At 38.8% G+C, this 17,566-nt stretch overlaps 2 protein-coding genes across 2 annotated transcripts; both read right to left on the bottom strand.

The window, feature by feature from the left end:
- Nucleotides 1-1,426: 1,426 nt before the first annotated feature.
- nitr12 (novel immune-type receptor 12) lies at nucleotides 1,427-11,761 on the bottom strand (the record flags this gene model as incomplete). The annotated part of the gene is made up of 5 exons (XM_079434914.1): nucleotides 11,688-11,761; nucleotides 11,217-11,570; nucleotides 10,744-11,121; nucleotides 10,535-10,663; nucleotides 1,427-1,563 (listed from the first exon to the last, which is right to left on the bottom strand). The coding sequence occupies exons 1-5, from the start codon at nucleotides 11,758-11,760 to the stop codon at nucleotides 1,427-1,429; spliced, it is 1,071 nt and encodes a 356-aa protein (XP_079291040.1). The 5' UTR covers nucleotide 11,761.
- A 3,204-nt stretch (nucleotides 11,762-14,965) lies between these two features.
- Nucleotides 14,966-17,309, bottom strand: LOC306888214 (uncharacterized protein). Its single transcript, XM_079446408.1, has 6 exons — nucleotides 17,248-17,309; nucleotides 16,728-17,078; nucleotides 16,514-16,561; nucleotides 16,257-16,409; nucleotides 16,079-16,131; nucleotides 14,966-15,245 (listed from the first exon to the last, which is right to left on the bottom strand). Exons 1-6 carry the CDS (start codon nucleotides 17,288-17,290, stop codon nucleotides 15,138-15,140), a joined length of 756 nt encoding a protein of 251 aa, XP_079302534.1. The 5' UTR covers nucleotides 17,291-17,309; the 3' UTR covers nucleotides 14,966-15,137.
- Between the last annotated feature and the right edge of the window lie 257 nt (nucleotides 17,310-17,566).

The following is a 17,566-nucleotide window of genomic DNA, read 5'->3' as shown; positions in this document are numbered from 1 at the left end:
TATTTGCAATGTTGTGGAAGTTACTTCCAAACTGTAATACATTATAGATTACTTATTACTGTTATTTAAAAGTAATTCCTTACCTTACAATATCGTGACACTTGCTTGAGCGCTTGTGACTGTTTTCGGGCTTTATCTGAATGTTTAAAGAAATAATACCCTGACGAGCTCTTTATCCACACTTTATTCTCCATTCACCTTCTCCTCTCCTTCTTTTCTCTCCGACTTCCGCCCCGTCAGAATAAAAGTCCTCATAACTACAGACACTTTAGCATGGGGCATTTCTAACACAAAAATAAAATTGGGTTTAATTTTTTTTTTAACTCTTACACTACTTCCCCCTTATGAAAATAAACGTCCTCGTTTTCTAAAAAACACAACAACATAAGCTTTCCAGACCTTTGTAATTTCAACACAAAACACTTTCAGGTACAGAAAAAAAAATAATAATTCAGAGGTTTCAACAACAGTAAACTTTTTCAACATACAAATAACAACTTGAATGTGTTATGTTTCTGACCTCATTTGACATTATTCCACTGTGAATGTATTAGCAAATGAGAAGGAACCAAAAATTATGTTTTATTAACAAAGTTCGGGAGGAGCACGTTCAGATAATTAACCTAATTAACACAAGAGGAGCACAATCAGTAATCAACCCAGTTAACAAGATAAGAGGTGTGTATATATACACAGCAGATTTACCTCTGTTCCTTGACAGTTTTCCAGCATTTGATCTCTGCTCCTAGCACGATGTCGCAAAACGAACTGTCGCCATCCAACGAGTCCGGATCATCCCCGGATCCTACGCCACAACCTGCCGGCCCCAGCATCACCACTCCTCCTCCAAACGAAGCCGCCGAGCTCGAGGCTTCATCGCGCAGCCAGCCGCTCTGCTCGGCTAGCTACATGCCCACCAAGAGACCGAGGACAATTCTCGCCTCCACCAGTGAGACCTCCAAATGCTTCACCAGCCTCCTCCTATTGTTCAGCAGGATCATCAATTCCTCCTATTGAGAAGTGGACCGTATTAAGCTTGAGGCAAGCGCTTATCAATTCTGAAGTGCAGTTCTCATGAAGGATGAACAAAGCAGAATTGTACGATCTCTACGCTACCTTGCAATCAACCAACCTCACGCCAAAATCCACTGCAGCCTCAAAGGGGGCCAACAAAGCGAGCAATGCTCGTAAGATCCCGGATTTGCCCGGATCCCGGATCCCCGGATTGCCTCGCTCAACTCCTCGTTTATCCTGCTCAAGGTCCGGTCCGTCTCGAACACCGGCTCGCAGCGGCAGGCCTTCAGCGAGCCTGGGCCACTGCCTCTGCTAGCGGCGCAAGTTACTCAACCCCTTCAGGGTGTCACAAACCCCACCCCCTTCCCGTGGCCCGGAGTAGCTGAAACAAGCGCGAGGCTGCCTCAGCTTGCTATTCATGCACACTCATCTCAGTCTTTTCCTCCTTCCTATTACAACCTGCCACCTCAAATTTCAGAGCCCGATCCAAGCGTGAGGTTGCCTCTGCCGACGATCGCGGCTCCTCCTCCTCTCCCTCACTCCTCTTTACTGCACTCAAAATCACCATATTCTCTATTTACAGCAACACCTCTGCCTGTCCCAGCAAATGCTGTTGCATTGGAGCCTCCACCAGTGGCTTACAACATCCGGGCACATATTCTAGCAGGTGCGGACATAGACCTCTCAAGTCTTCTTTTCTTGATTCCTGCGCCTGAATCTAACCGCCAAATGGACTGCGGAGAATTTTCAGTAACTCTTAAAAATCAAAACCCACTATCATCACGCATACTGTCACTTTCCGAATTCACCATTGCATTCAGCCGCTACACTAAAATAATCTGCTCAGCCTTCCCCCATAGGTGGCGCGAGCTGAATGATTATTTGGCGCTAATAGCTGAACTCACGTTGTCCTACGGGGGAGGGCATTTCTGTACCTACCACAAGCTCTTCTCTGCAAAATGTGCCGTACGGGTCTCACAGTGGAACCAATGTTCCTACTGGGGCGCAATCGACTCCAACCTTTACAGCAGAGTGTTTCTGGGCTGCAGAAACATCTCATGCGTGGTCTACAGGTCAGTGGCCCATTCCACTATGCTATGCCCACAAATTAACCCCTCTATTCTCCCCTGCCTAGTCACATCCCCTGTTAAATCCACTAGCTACGTGCCAAGACACGCAAATAAAGTGAATTTGGATTTCAGAAGGAATGCTCCTTCTACCGATAGCAGGCAGCCCTGCCACCATTTCAACATCGGCAAATGTGTCAGACAACGTAGCCGGTATCTTCGTATCTGCAGTTTTTGCGGCGGTGCTCATGCCCGTCATGTATGTCCTGTAAGAAAATCAGCTAATAAAAAAATCACAAAATTACTTATCGACTCCTGTGAATATCTCTCACCTATCTATCAAACTATGTAACCACCCAGACACCGAATTCACAAATTATCTGCTGTCAGGCCTCAAACACGGTTTTAAACCCTGCGTAGAATGCCCACTTTCTGAAAGCATTACACGTAACAACCTCCAATCTGCTCTCGCAGAGCCCGACATCGTTGACAATTTGATTAAAAAAAGAAGTAGATTCAGGCTTCATGATCAGCCCTTTTGACGCTCCCTCCCAACCCCCCCTTCCAGTTTTCCAAATCAGCCCCATTGGAGTAGCCACCAGGAAATTTTCAGGTAAGAAACGCCTTATAATCGACCTGTCAGCTCCTCATAATTCCCCGTTCCCAAGCATAAACAGCTTGATTCCTCTCAATGAATTTTCTCCCAAATACCATGATATTGATCACGCGATCGATATGTTAAAAATAGTAGGTCACGGCGCTTGGATGGCAAAAATTGACATCACCTCAGCATTTAAAGTGATGCCCATCCATTTGGATTCGTGGCACCTTTTCGGGGTGTGCTGGCACGGGAAATTCTATTTTTCGGTGTGTTTAACTTTCGGATGCAAAAGCAGCCTCAAGATATTTGACATGCTATCAGAGGTCGTTTGTTGGATTTTATCAAAAAATTATGCAATCCCTCACCTCATTCATTTACTCGATGATTTTTTAATAATCTCGCCTCTAGGGCTGGGTATCGAGTTCAATACTTTTTAGGCACCGATCGAATTGCCTCGATACCACCGAGTATCGAAAAACGTCTTGTCGTTCGGTACCAAATTTCGATACCTAAGGGGTTAATCTCATTAACGTCAGTGAGCCAATAAGCCTGCAGCACTAGGTGTGTTTGACTAGAAGTGACGCGGTGCTGATTGATCAGTGTTTGACAGCCGCGAGAGCAATTCGAAAGCGTACGGAGCAGTCTGCTCTCTATATCGCGCAGTTTCGCTTACTTGACACAGACTGAAGCTCGCGTGACATTTCAGCGTCTGCCGTCTCACTAAATGAGGAGAGTCACTTCATGAGCATTTTACCGTTTAAGTAAAACTTGTGTCATATCATATACACACAGAACTGTAAAGGTATTCCCGGAAACACGTCAAAATAAAAGTTCGGATTAACTTGGAAGACACTGCGGCAGAAATATATTAATATTGTTCAGCAGAGTGTACATACTGCTACTACTAGGCTACTATTAAAATTATTAAAACTCTTATTTTTTAATTAATGATCACACAACATTTCTTCCATGTTTTAATTTTAATAGTAAAATTTTGTTTGCCAAAATAAATAAAGTTTTATTTTCAATAATTTAAAAGAAAAATGAAATTAATGTTTTATGTCTTCATTTGAAAACCAGATACAGAACACAGAATTTCTGAGGAAAAAGAAAACATTTCATAAGGCTGTTTTAAGAATAAATTTGAAACTAAGTAGTTTTTATGCATTCAAATAATTAGACATACTACAACATAGAATTTAATAACAATAAAACATATTGTGAAAGAAAATAAAACACCCACTTATGAAAGTGGATAAAGATTTAAAATTTCTTGAAGTCTTTAACAACCTAGAATAAATAAATAGAAATGATGATTCTGTCTGAGCTATGCGTTTTAAAACGAGCACGCACTAGAGCACGCACTAGTGAAAACTATTTGAGCTTTATTAAAATTATTTGTACTGATTTATTGTGTTGGCTATATTTTGTTCCTTTGTGCAGTGGCTCAGGAGATGAGTCTTTGAGTCTGTATACATGTCAACAAGCTAAAAAAAATAAAACCAAAGTTTTTTGAGATAATGTAATCTTGTTAAAACTGTTTTCATAAAATTGGTATCGAAAAAAGTATCGTTCAGGAACCGGTATCGAACTCAAGGTATCGGTATCGATATAGATATCGAACATTTTTGAACGATACCCAGACCTACTCGCCTCCCAATGCCATTCCAGCAGCACACATCCTTTCAGTTCAAAAAGTTTTTTCTGAGCTCGGTATCCCCATTGCCCAGGAAAAAAACTATGGGCCCTGCCACTTCCATCGAGTTCCTGGGGATCATATTAGACTCAATCAAATTCCAGGCATCTCTGCCCAAGGAAAAAATTGACAGAATAATTCTCGTAGCATCCACCCTCTCAGATAACTCAAACTGTTCAAAATGTGAACTCCTATCCTTGCTCGGCTACCTTAACTTCGCCATGCTTATCATCCCTCAGGGCCGCCCTTTCATTTTGCATCTCCTCTCCCTCGCGTCCTCTGTTTACGCGCTAGAGGATAGGATTTCTATAAATCAGGCATGTCACGAGGAACTCTCATTATGGATAACATCCCTTATCCTTTTTCTACAACAATCTCATATCCTCTCCCGTTGACATCCAACTGTTCACAGACGCAGCTCCCTCAGTCGGTTTTGGGGGCTTCTATCATGGTTCGCATCCCCATGGCCCCCCCAGCTCCAGGACACAACACAGTCCTCAGCACTGTTTGAGCTTTACCCTGTTGTAGTAGCAGCCTTCCTGTGGGGGAAAGAATGGACTGCTAACAGTATTTTAGTACATTGTGACAATGAAGCAACAGTCCAGTGCATCAATAAAAGCTGTTCTCATTCACACGTTCTGATGCCTTTTTTTTAAGACGCCTCACCTGGATCTCAGCATGTGACCAATTTATCATAATTGGCAAACATGCTCCCGGTTCAAAAAAATCAAATCGCTGACTCTCTTTCTCGTTTTCTGTTTCAGAAATTCAGGACACTGGCTCCAGACGCGGACCAATTCCCAACTCCAGTGCCTCACTATTCAGAACTAATATTTCCGTAGCCCACCTGTTAAAACCCCTTCTCGACGTATCGCTCGACACCATCCTCCAAGCAATGTCTCCCAGAACCCTCCAATCTTACGTGACAGCATGGAGGTGTTTTAAATCATTCCACCTTTCATACAACCTACCGTTTCCTGATTTTTCTCTTCTCTCAATCTCCTCATTTGTCTCCTACCTTAACAGCTTTAAGGGCCTCCTAGTTGGGTCCATCAAAGGGTACCTAAGCAGCGTCCAATTTTTTCACAAACTAATTTTCGGCACTTCCTCTCCCGAAATAAACAACTCTCAAATCTCCCTATTGATCAACGATCTCAACCCACCCGCCCTGACTCCAGACAACCAATAACACTATACATTCACAAAATGTTTTCATACACTCTGTTCAGGCTACCAGCCCATCAATACCGCCCGCACACTCGACACTATGTTTATCTTGGTTTTTTTTGGTTTTCTCAGATGTTCAGAACTCGCTATCACTCCTAAATTCAATCCAAAAATCCACCCCACCATCTCAGGCTTATCCATCCTCGACAGTGAAACAATCTCCTTTTTGATTAAACAAAGCAAGACCAAGCCAGGAAAGGCCATTTTATCTATATTGTCAACCTCCCGTCATCAATCCAACCATATCAAACTGTTCTCGCATACATCCAATCTAGAAACTCCCAAGCAAAGTCCCCTATCAAACCCCTATTTCTTGACGACTCCAACAAACCCGTAACTCGCTTTTGGTTCCAAAAACACCTCAAATCTGTTCTCCAACAATCAGGCATCCCAGAGGATAACTACTCCAGCCACTCTTTTTGCATCGGTGCAGCAACCTCAGCAGCTCAGAAAGGCCTCTCTAAGCATCAAATCCAAGCTGGTCTTCAGACGCTTTCAAAAGCTACATCAGGACTAATCGATCTCAATTTAAAAAACTCACCAAACCCTCATCGACTGAAAAAAAAAAAAAAAAAAAAAAAAAAAAAAAACAAGTGTCACTTGCCCGTCTGACACAGCAAGTATCGCACTCCCGTCAGATTTCTGCAAGTGCCTCCCGGTCAGGAAAAGATTGGCTTTATCCGTCCGCCTACCAAACGAGGCTTACCCGTCTGACACAGTGGGTATTGAACTCCTGTCAGACGCTGCAAGTACCTCCCGGTCAGGAAACATTGGCTTTTACGTCCGTCTACCAACGAGGCTTACCCATCTGACACAGTGAGTACTGAACTCCCATCGGATGCCATCTAGCTTTTGCAGCCAGCACTTCAAAATTAATTCAACCGTCAATCAGCCGGTAAGGTCCACCCATCCGACACTGTGAGCTGCTCACATCAAAGCTACGTGGACCTTCCCGGTCAGTCGATTCAAGCCCGTTCTCTATGCCATCGACCAGTAGGTCTCACCCATCCGACGCTGTGAGCTGCTCCCGTCAGAGAAGCAGTGTGAGCCCTCCCGATCGGGCTTCCCAAATCATGTTGCTCCTCGTCCATCGGCTAGTGGGGCCCATCTTCCCAGCGCTGTGAGCTGCTCCCGTCAAAATGTGGTTTGAGCCTTCCCGATCATGCGACCCAAATCACGCTGTTCCTCGTCCATAGGCCGGTAGGGCTCATTTATCCGGCGCCATGAGCTGCTCCCGTTGGAGTTCGTATAGGCCCCCCTGGTCAAGAGACTAAGTTTCTTTCTGAAACACCAGCCCGCCAAATTTTCGGCGCTCATTTTGGGGGGGTTATTCGTTAGGCGGCTGTCCTTTGCTATGTTGCTTTTGGAGGGTACTCAGGGTTCGGGCCAAAGTTCCGAGCTCGGAGCCCTCCCCTCAGACAACACGCCAAATACGCATAAACTTTATTCTATTTATTATATGTAAGTGTGAACTCGTGAAATTATGTTTTATTACCAAAGTTCGGGAGGAGCACGTTCAGATAATTAACCTAATTAACACAAGAGGAGCACAATCAGTAATCAACCCAGTTAACAAGATAAAAGGTGTGTATATATACACAGCAGATTTACCTCAGTTCCTTGACAGTTTTCCAGCATCCCTCTGCCACCCTTTCTCCGCACTTACAACCATTCCTGTCCTAACCTATAGGGGGGTATTCAGGATTCGGGCCAAAGTTCCGAGCCCTCCCCTCGGACAGTACACAAAATACGCATAAACTTTATTCTATTTAATATATGTAAGTGTGAACTCGTGAAACCACTATAGAGATTAATAAAGACATTAAAAGTCCCTATAACGTATTGGAGGACGCACAGAACGTCGTGACCTTGTTTTCGTGCCCTCTGCTGGTCTGTCACAAGGGATTTCTACTGGCAATTCAGCTCTAGACCCCTCAGACAGTTCATTCTGAACAGGAGGTAATGTATCATCCCTCTCTTGCACCCCTTGAATGGGTCTCACAGACTTGGGTACCGAGGAATCTTGATGAACATAAGGTCTGGACCCTGATAGCCCTGTAAGCGGAGGGCGTCCATTTTGAGGGGTTCCCAGAACTGGATGTGGTTCAGGGGACCACACAGAGCGGTAAGGTTTTAGCCGATTATAGTGAATCACTTTAGGCTTTGACCTAGGATAAAGCAGATCTAACACTTTATATGTCACTCCAATGTCACCTGTGGATGAATCCAATCTGCTCAATCTACTGAGCTGGGGACTACTTTCAGGCGCTGCGTAATATCATTGCGCCTGCTGCACCCATGGAACGGCAGCAAAGTTCCTTGATTATTACGCCGAAATGAGAGTATAGTTCCTAGCCATATCAGCCTAGAAAATCGCAACTTTTCATTTTCCGTCAGTCTTAGTACACGATGTAACTACAGAAGTGTCAAGTTTTAAATAGGAAAATATATTGAAACTCTTTGGTCATTTTTGATGACCAAATGCTAATGGTCTAATCCAATTCAATGATCTATGCTAAGCTAAGCTAAAAGTACTACCGCCAGACCCGGAGATCGGCTGATTCAAAAACGGTAAAACTCAACTGTTTAACTCTATTTCCCAAAAAAGTGGAGTGTTCCTTTAAAGGATATAAAAAAATGACATGAACCACGAACAATATAGAAAAGAAACAAGAAAAGAACCAAGTTTGAGTGAACGAAAAGAGTACACTCGTTCAATCACTATCCTCCGAAAAGAGCAACAACCACAACAACAGCTCAACTGGGAATAAGGTGTTCAGATTTAAGTTCAGAGAATAACAAAGACTACGCTTAAATTTCAGCTTTCGAGTAAAGATTTAAGAGCCCAAAGTAAAAGTAAATAATTAACAATAAAAAATATATAAGTATAAATATATATATATAAAATATTATAAAAAAACAAAACAAATAAATAAATAGATAAAAAAACAACAACTCATAAGTTACACTTATTACACTTATCAAGCTAATCACAGAAACAGTTGCTTGTTGAATAAGCATTGCCAACATGTTAAGTGTTGGCTACATCTTTAGCGGTCACTCTTTTACCCTCAATCACAGCAAATGGACCCACCCTCACAATAGCAGTATGGTAGTGATCTCACACAGCTGGCAGCATGAGCACACATCTACGTGTAGCCATCATTCATCCACATTTGAACCGAGTGGACAGTGAAATTGCTGTAAAGGCAGACTATAAAGAAAAAAGTCAAAACTGTATAAAACCCAGCAACACAACTCGAGCTGTGTAACTTTACAGCAGCAACACTGCTTCAACAAAAAAGCAAAACAGCACGGTTTATTTGACATCAAATCAAACATTTCAAAAATACTCTCATATGTTTATAATGGTCATAATCCATATATTGTGCGGTTTGTTCTGCTGATTTACTTGAGTTGGTGATGAGAGATTATCATCAATAGGATATTATCCGTATATGTGATCTTAATTATCAATAAATGTAAAAAGTTATGCTATCATTTATTGGTTTGATCAATATTGTATCAGCCTCACCGAAAAATTCCTTAACTGGCCACCAATTGTCAGTAACACCAGATTTGGAAGTTCACCAAAAGTTGTATCATGCTCACTTGATCTCAGGACCTCTAGTACAAACTTGAAATTTAGTATACATGAGGCTGGATTGGAAACATTTCAGTTCTTGAACTGCATTTTGAGACTAACTGCTTCACCTTTGCAATTTCGATTCTCAACAACAGGGGGAGTTGAATAGCCAAACTGTGCACGCCGGTGAAACTCTGCTTCAGCTGGCTCAGATAGTTATTTATGTTATAAACCTTAATTTAACTAAGGTTTGCTTAAACTGCTTACAAATGACATGTATTATTATTATTATTATTATTATTATTATTTATTTTATGTGCATATATAGGTTCAGGTGATAACATGTGCCAATGAGCAAAAAGGGCAGATTTCTTTTTATTAGGGGTATGAGCACTGAAGATGTTTAGCTCCTGTTGTATGTTGTCCCCAGGCATACAAGTATTATATTGTTGTATATCTTGCAATATATCAGTTTTGCTTCACTGATCAATAATATAAGAAATCTCTTAGTGAAAGAATGAGTCTGTCAACAACTTAAAAGGCCTTTTTCATAAAATGTGTTTTTTCCACCAATGGATTTAAATGTCTTTTACCTTATGTTTTACTATTTAAATTAATATAAATACTAAAAAAGACAAAAGTTTTGGTGAAACAATGGCATTCTTTTTATTAGCACTCATAACACTCGGCCACATCAAATATAACTAGTACACATATATAGGACCGTATTAGTTTATCATGTTATATCACAGAATTGTTATTTAATACTAGAGCATCTAGCAGTGGAATATACAACATGTGAGTATGAGCTTCTTTCAGTCTCGTGTCTGTTTGAGTTTCTTCCAGAGAAATGTACTGCCGCATAGCTCAACTCCTCTTCTACACCCTAAAACCAACAGCAATGTAATCCATACATAAATAAAACATAAAATATAATGAATATAGAAATATTGTTTATTTAAATTTTACCTCATTAGCAGGAGATGAAGAATGTGTTGTTTGCAGTGGCTGGGTGTCTGAAAAGAATATGAACCTTTTCAGTTGCAGTAATCGGTGAGTTTTTAAAGATACATTTGAAAAGTATATACAGTTTTAATATTTACACTTTTAGATATGTTAATATGTACATGTATATTTTGCAGTGTGTGCTCCAAAATAATCAAACTTCTCTCAATCATATCTCAATGATAAAATCAGAATTCATCATATTTTACAATAGAACAATTTTTTAATTAAGGTGGATTTAATTTCATCATCAAAATCACTGTCGGTAATGCTCTAATAATCAAGATTATCATACAATATGATCATCAGTGAATATTTTTTATATGAAAATGGCTTACCAGAAAATGCTTTTTGTCGTTTTTGTACTCTCTTACATAGAAGAATAGCGATGATCACCAACCACAAGATATTTGTTGCTACCAAAACTGGGACCATTAAGTCAGTCCAGATGAACTCAGAAATTGGTCCTAAGATTTAAAAAAAAAAAGTCTAAATATTTACATTGCAATTAAAATGTGATTCGATCTATCATATGCATTTTTCTCACCTCCAATTTCAAGCCTACTTCCATTTCCAAACAGAATCTCTCCACACATGACCACAGCGCAGTAGTAAGTCCCAGCATCAGTTAAACTGAGGTTCGTCTTGGGGAGATTGTAGATACAGGACTGTACATGTGAATCTTTCTCAGAGCTCTTCTCACATTGATCATTTATGTTTCCATGCTTGTAAATGATTCCTGGATGTGTATCTCCTGATTCATGTCTAAACCAGTAGATGCTGTTATTTCCTACAGATTTCTCAGTGAGAACTGAACACTGAAGATTCACAGAGTCTCCCGGGTTAAACTCATGCTCATTTACCTGAGTACCCAAGTCCATTGCAGACAAAAACTGCTTAATATGATGTTGTCTTGTATTTACCCCTGAAATTACAAAACTAGTACATTATTTAGATGTTCAGAGATGGTTTTTTTTCTTCAGGACAAGCAATTTGACTTCTTGCTATAGGTTTGCTTACCTTTGTAGTTTAAAAACAGCCCACTACTAAAAGTTATAAGATCATAGTCACGTGCACCACAGTAATAGATTCCAGTATCCGATGGCTTTGCATCTTTTATGGTTAGAGAAAAAATAATTCCTTGCTTTAGAACTGTAAATCTCTTGTCATTCTTGAAGTCTCCGTAAAATGTTGGTGTTAAAGTGTCAGCATAGAGACTGAGGATGCATGTTGGAGCTTCGCCTAAAGATTGCTTGAACCAAGAGAAATAGTTTTCGTGGTCTTGAGATATCAAGCACTCTAAGGTTATAGTTTCGCCTACGGTGAAGGTCTCCAGGACTTTCTTTTGAACTACAGCAGCAGATGCGATGAAGCCTGAGAAGAAAAAAGTACAAACAGTGTCATCAGAACAGATCAGAATAACATTTTCTTAAATATTATAAGGTGAGAATTAACTTTGCAGAACAAATTTCCATTCCCCAACAAACACACCTGTCCTGAAGGATAGAAAAAATATCAGAAGTACTTTAAACATAGTTGAGGACCTCTGTGCATTTGACAACATCTTATGGAGTGTTTGTAAGACATGTGGGTGTGAAACGCCAGGGTTTAGGGGAGTCAAGACTTGCCTTTCTGATTTAGATGGCAGGTGATTGGCTGTTGTCATTTTTCCATTCAGGCCTTCTGACCCAAGACATATAGCATGCGATGTGGCTTATTTTTTGTTCTTATGATCATGACTGGAGCCTCTGTGTATCTGGCTCTGGTGTCTCCTAATGATCAACTGGTAATTTAATTCTTGCAAACTCTATTGTTCTGTAGTGTTTTACCTTTTATTTTCTGTATTTCCTTGCTACACAATAAGCTCAGAATGGGAAACAAACAAACAAACAAACAAACAAAAAAACAGGTCCAGTGTTATTTGATCAACCTTATAGAAAACAGTTTTAATAACATCATACTCACAAAATTACATTTAAATGTAGTATGTAGTCTAGAAATACAGGGAACATTTAAATGTTGTACAGTAGCTCATCCAGTTATGAGCTGTTCCTGATAATTAAACCTGTCATGGCTATTGGACACACTTACATGCTTTTTGATGACTAATTGATTATTTAACCCTCAGAACATGTCCATTAACATGACCACTAACAATATTATCCTGTAAAACATCTCAGCTAATGAACTAGTGCCCCCTATGTGCAGTCATTGGAAAAACACAGGGTCAAAACACATCTAAACACACCACTACATTAAAAAGATTTAATGAACTCTGTAATGGAAACTAGCATGTATAAACCTTAATTAAACAATTTAATAATCAATAAATAAGAAATCTGTACCTGAATGATGTTGTACCCACATTAGACAAGTGGTTTGGAGAATGGATGGATGATTCAGCTTCTTCTGGTGAGATGCAGGAATTTATTCGATACGACCCACACAGTGCATTATTGTATTCTCTTGCTGCTGAGTGTACATCGGCTGTACTCTCATTATTGCGGTGCATTATGGGACTGAATGAGTGCACTCAATAATGTCCACTATGGTTTCAGACACCACAATAAATGGCCGTCCCCTCTAATTGTGCCCTATTTAATGGTATAAGGAGGATTTCGGGCGCAGCCAAGGTCTTCAGACTCACTGGCTGGGTCCGAAAGCTTTATTTATTTCAATAATATTTTTTTTTGTTAAATAGTCACGGCATGGAACTCAGGATTATGGGATGTCAAAGGCAGCGAAGAATGCATCTCTGCTACCTTCAAAAATCGATCAGTTGAAGACATCTCAGAAGACAGGAAGTGAATCTAACATTAGATTTGGACATGCCTTGATTCCTACCTTGGAATGCATCCTCTGAAGGCAGCATTTTTCAGCTTTCAGACGCATCCACTAGAAACTTCCAGGCAAGTGTGTTAAAGCTGTTTGGAGCTAATCTCTGTAGGATACTGGCCCTCCGGGAACAGGATTGGATATCCCTCCTGTAGGTCATGCAATTTTGGGTTTAAAAACAACATTAGTTGAAAGCAACTGAATATTAACATATGATATTACAAAAGGGCAAGATCTTTGCTTTGAGAAATATATGATGGAATGAACTTCAAATTTGTTTTAACTTCTAGAGCAATTAGTTAAATTATCTGTCAGCAGGTTAAAGTATCATATCTAATTAGCAAGTGTCAAATTTTGAACCACAAAAAACAAAAAACAAAATGCATGGTGACTTCTATTGAAGAGGTGCATATTAGTGAGTAATCGCTATTTATGTAGTGTTGCTTAATATTGCTGGAGGAGAAACTCTAAATAGAGCCAGATCACAGCTGTCTGCACTACCCTTTAACACTTGTGTTTCACTGCAATAAGATGATGTATGGAAACTTTTACCCACAGAGACCTAAGTGCGCTTAAGTTCTCGTTTATTCTGTTACTTTCAGAAACAAAAGCTGACCGCAACCTGAGCACTGTGCAACAAATTCATTGTCTTACATGTATTTATGGCATAAGTCTGATTCCGAAACCATTAGTCAACGTGTGAAAGGAACTAACATGTGGCGCGCATGCAGTTGCACACTTTAACGATGCATTGTGATAAAATTGCATTTGCAGAGACACTTCAAAAGACTATACTAAAGATAAAACTTATTACTATATTAGATCCAGTGCACTGTTCATATTATGGAATTTTCAGCTTTTTTTCACCTATATTTTGAATTACACGTTGTACTGTTTTGTGTTTTAAGGTTAAAGAAAATGTCTGTAATTACCAGCGTTTGTACGTGTAAAATGTTTTGGACTGCAGGTTGGACCAAGATAAGTGACAGATCATATAAACAAGAGCAAAGTTTTTGATTTTATTAATGAGCCTGGCCTGGAAAATTCTACTTTTGAAAGGTGCATTCATTCATTCGTTTGTTCTATCATTCGTCCGTTTTTTTTTTTTTTTTCAAAAATAAAAAATACACCCATTTAAGAGAAGGCAGATTCTGCACACAACAATTACATGCTTTGAAAGACAACAAATCAATTTTTAAATACTGTGGTCTTGAATTGAAATTCTCTTTTATTAGTGCCACCAGTACCATCATTTAAAAATTGCTTAGCACTACAGTTATGGGGATTTTAAATTTTAAATTTATTTTCATGGCTGTTTCATAATAAAAGTGCATTTTTTAAGTTATTGTCATCTGTGACTTAACACCTCACTTAAAAACAAGGGGTATTTTGTCTGTGGTTATGGAAAGTAGCGTGAAAGGCATGTAGTGTGATGGTGTTTGTGTGGTTGAGAGATGAGCGGGGGGTCAGTCTGGTGGGTGGAAAACAGTCAAACTGTTGTGCTCTCATGTGCACACACTGGCACACAGACATTTAAGAAAGCCTTTATTTGTTTTTTTAAAAAAAACATAGTTTACACACATTTAAAATAAATTTAAATAATGTGCTTAAAATAAATAATGAGTTTATTCATAATGATCAGGCTATACTGCTGCTGCTCACAAAGTATATTTTTGTGAAATGTGTGCATAGTTAATAATAGTTTTAATAATTTGTACAGCTATGTTTTGTTGTGTATATTTACAGCTTTGTAATCTGGTCCGCTGAAGTTCCCCTCAGCACGTTTCATTCTACACTGAAGAGCTTCTTCCTGTCAGGGTCTGTATAGGAAATGATATCACTCACAACCCCTGCCTTTTGAGAAAGGGCCTGCTTATATCTTAATTACAGAGAACATAAACACATATAAATGACACTTCTTAGAACTTTCAAATGCATTTGATCTTTACAACTTTTATTGCATTGAAAATACTGAACATTGCAGAGCTCATATTCACTTTAAATGTAAGGCATTAGTAATAGTGTTTCAATATTAGAGTCTTGGTGATCATATGGCTTTTAAACATTACAGTAGGCTACAATATTTGACTCTGTGCTACTGTTAGACTATCTAGTAGCAGAATACACAACATCTGTATCGTCTGTATTTCTGGCTGCTCTTCTGGATTTGTGTTTTGAGAATTGTAGAGCGGCATACACTGATGAATAAGGCTCCTGCAACAGATTGAAAGATGATTTTAATGACATTTTAATTCATTTTATTTAATTCATTTTAATTTGACATTTTAACAAATTTAATTCAAATATGTACTGAAGAAACTCGTATAAGTGAACGCACACAAACACTTACACATGCATCTATAGACTTATTTGTATCCAAATGCATTCTCTGGTGTTAGAATTATAATTAATTGCTAATTGTGATGTTGGGGACAGTTAGGAAATAGTCTGGAAATGTGATTTTATTTTTTTTTTTTTACTGATATTGTTGCTGTTTGTACTCCATACATACAAAATGCAAGATATGTTTTACCCAAGCTTTACTTTATCACTTTTTTTTGCCTTATTTTTCCTTTTAAAAATTAACTATATTAAATTTCCTCAAGACAGAGCAATATTCGTCTCAAGAGTTGGGTTCTCACAAATACATTTCAACCATGCTGTTCTTTTTAAAGACATGGTTAGAGCTAAACAGAAAAGGGAAGCAGGACCGCAGGCCGTATGAAAAACAATCTCAAAACACACTATATTTCACCTAAAGAATTTTCAACATAAATATAATATTGAAAAACACTGATATTAGAACATTTACTTTATAGCCATAGTCATTATAACTTGCGTATAGACTTGCGTATTTTTTATATTGCGTATCTTTTTTGACCCAGTCTTTAATTTAACTGTACAATTATTTTTGTCAATACATGTTGCAGATCTTAGATGAATTCTAAAAAAAACAAAAAAAAAAACCTTTACTCTTTGGCTAAGAATTCAAATGCATTTATTCCACATTCAGAGAATGGACATTTTTATTATAACAATTAGCTTACCTCATGATGTTGTGTTTCATGGAGATCAGCATCTGCGGCGACAGAAATGGAAACTAAAAAAAAAAAAGAGAGGTATAGTTTTATATTATTTACAATTATTTCACTACACAGTTATTTGCAAATGATATCCATACAGCATTGTGAGTAAATCTTTTGAACTGAATAGACGTACTGTTACCTTTTCCCTGCGTGTTTCTGCCCTGTATCTTAATGATGAGCATGGTGAGCAGAGTGATGATGAGAATAACAATAAACCCACCAAAAATAAAGGTCAGCTTATAAAAGATTTTTTCAGAACAGTCTTTCGTAGAAATCGGACTCGTTTTCAGATCTGTTAAAAGTAAATCACATTTTACTCTAACACACCCCCATCTAGACAAAAGCATTATTGTATATGAATATTACAAGCATTAGAGAAAGGCAGATGATAAACACCTTTATTTGTTATTTCTGTTTCATTTTGCAGTGGTGTAGCACTCCTCTCTGCATAATAAATTAAGACTTGAAATGTAGGAGGCAAATCAACACAGCTTCTTATCCACACAGCATCACAGAAGCATTTTGGAAATCATAAGGATGGATAAGGATTTTCTACTGTACATATTGTGTGCAAGCTATTCAACAAATGTGAACATTGAAAGATGATTACCTTTAACGTCTAGGTGTGTTCCATCACCAAATGTCATCACCCAGTTTTGCCAACCACAGTAGTACAGACCAGAATCAGAAATTTTCACATCTAAAATTCTTAGGGATGTGTTTTTGCTGTTCAGAGACATCACAAGACGGTCTGGTTGAAAATCATTTAAATATGTTGCCTTTACTTCAAGCTCGTAGGGTAACATCATGTATACAATGCTAAGAGGTACAGCACTGCTTGTTTGCTTGAACCAGTGTATGTTGTTTCCAATTGTTGAGGTGTGTTGACACCAAATTATCACATTATCTCCTGGCTGAGCTGTGATATTGGCTGACTGAGATGCTTTAGCTGTGAGAAAACCTAAATCCAACAGAGGAAAACTTTAAAAATAATAATATTTAGAACATTGATAACACACAAGAAATGCTGTGTATAGAACTGTCTTAAACCTAATGTTTACTAATCAGTCTTGAATTAATCATTCATTAATCTTGCATGATTGAAGTAATTATAGTGCAGTAATGCTTACCCGTGCCACAGATCACCAGTGCTGAAATTATTATATGCACCATTGCTGTACTGAATCAGACTAGAGCCAACGAGGAAATTAAGATGAGGAAATCAATGTGCTTTTTTATGTGAAGGGGTGTGGCTTATGCTTACATCAAACTATGGCAAACCTGTCAATCAACAGGCGAGTCCACAGGGACTAATGGTTCAATATAAGAAGATTCATTATTGATCAGAGGTATTGTTTTGTTTACTGCTTTAGCAGCCCATAGTTTCCCCATAACACTTTTGGGAATAAATTGTTTCAAAGCAGCTTTACGAAGAACTAGAAGCATATT

Source organism: Barbus barbus (assembly GCF_936440315.1).
Source record: "Barbus barbus genome assembly, chromosome: 2".
NCBI classification, from domain to species: domain Eukaryota; kingdom Metazoa; phylum Chordata; class Actinopteri; order Cypriniformes; family Cyprinidae; genus Barbus; species Barbus barbus.
The sequence above is the reverse complement of the archived record's forward strand: the minus strand, read 5'-3'. Positions and strand labels throughout refer to the sequence as shown.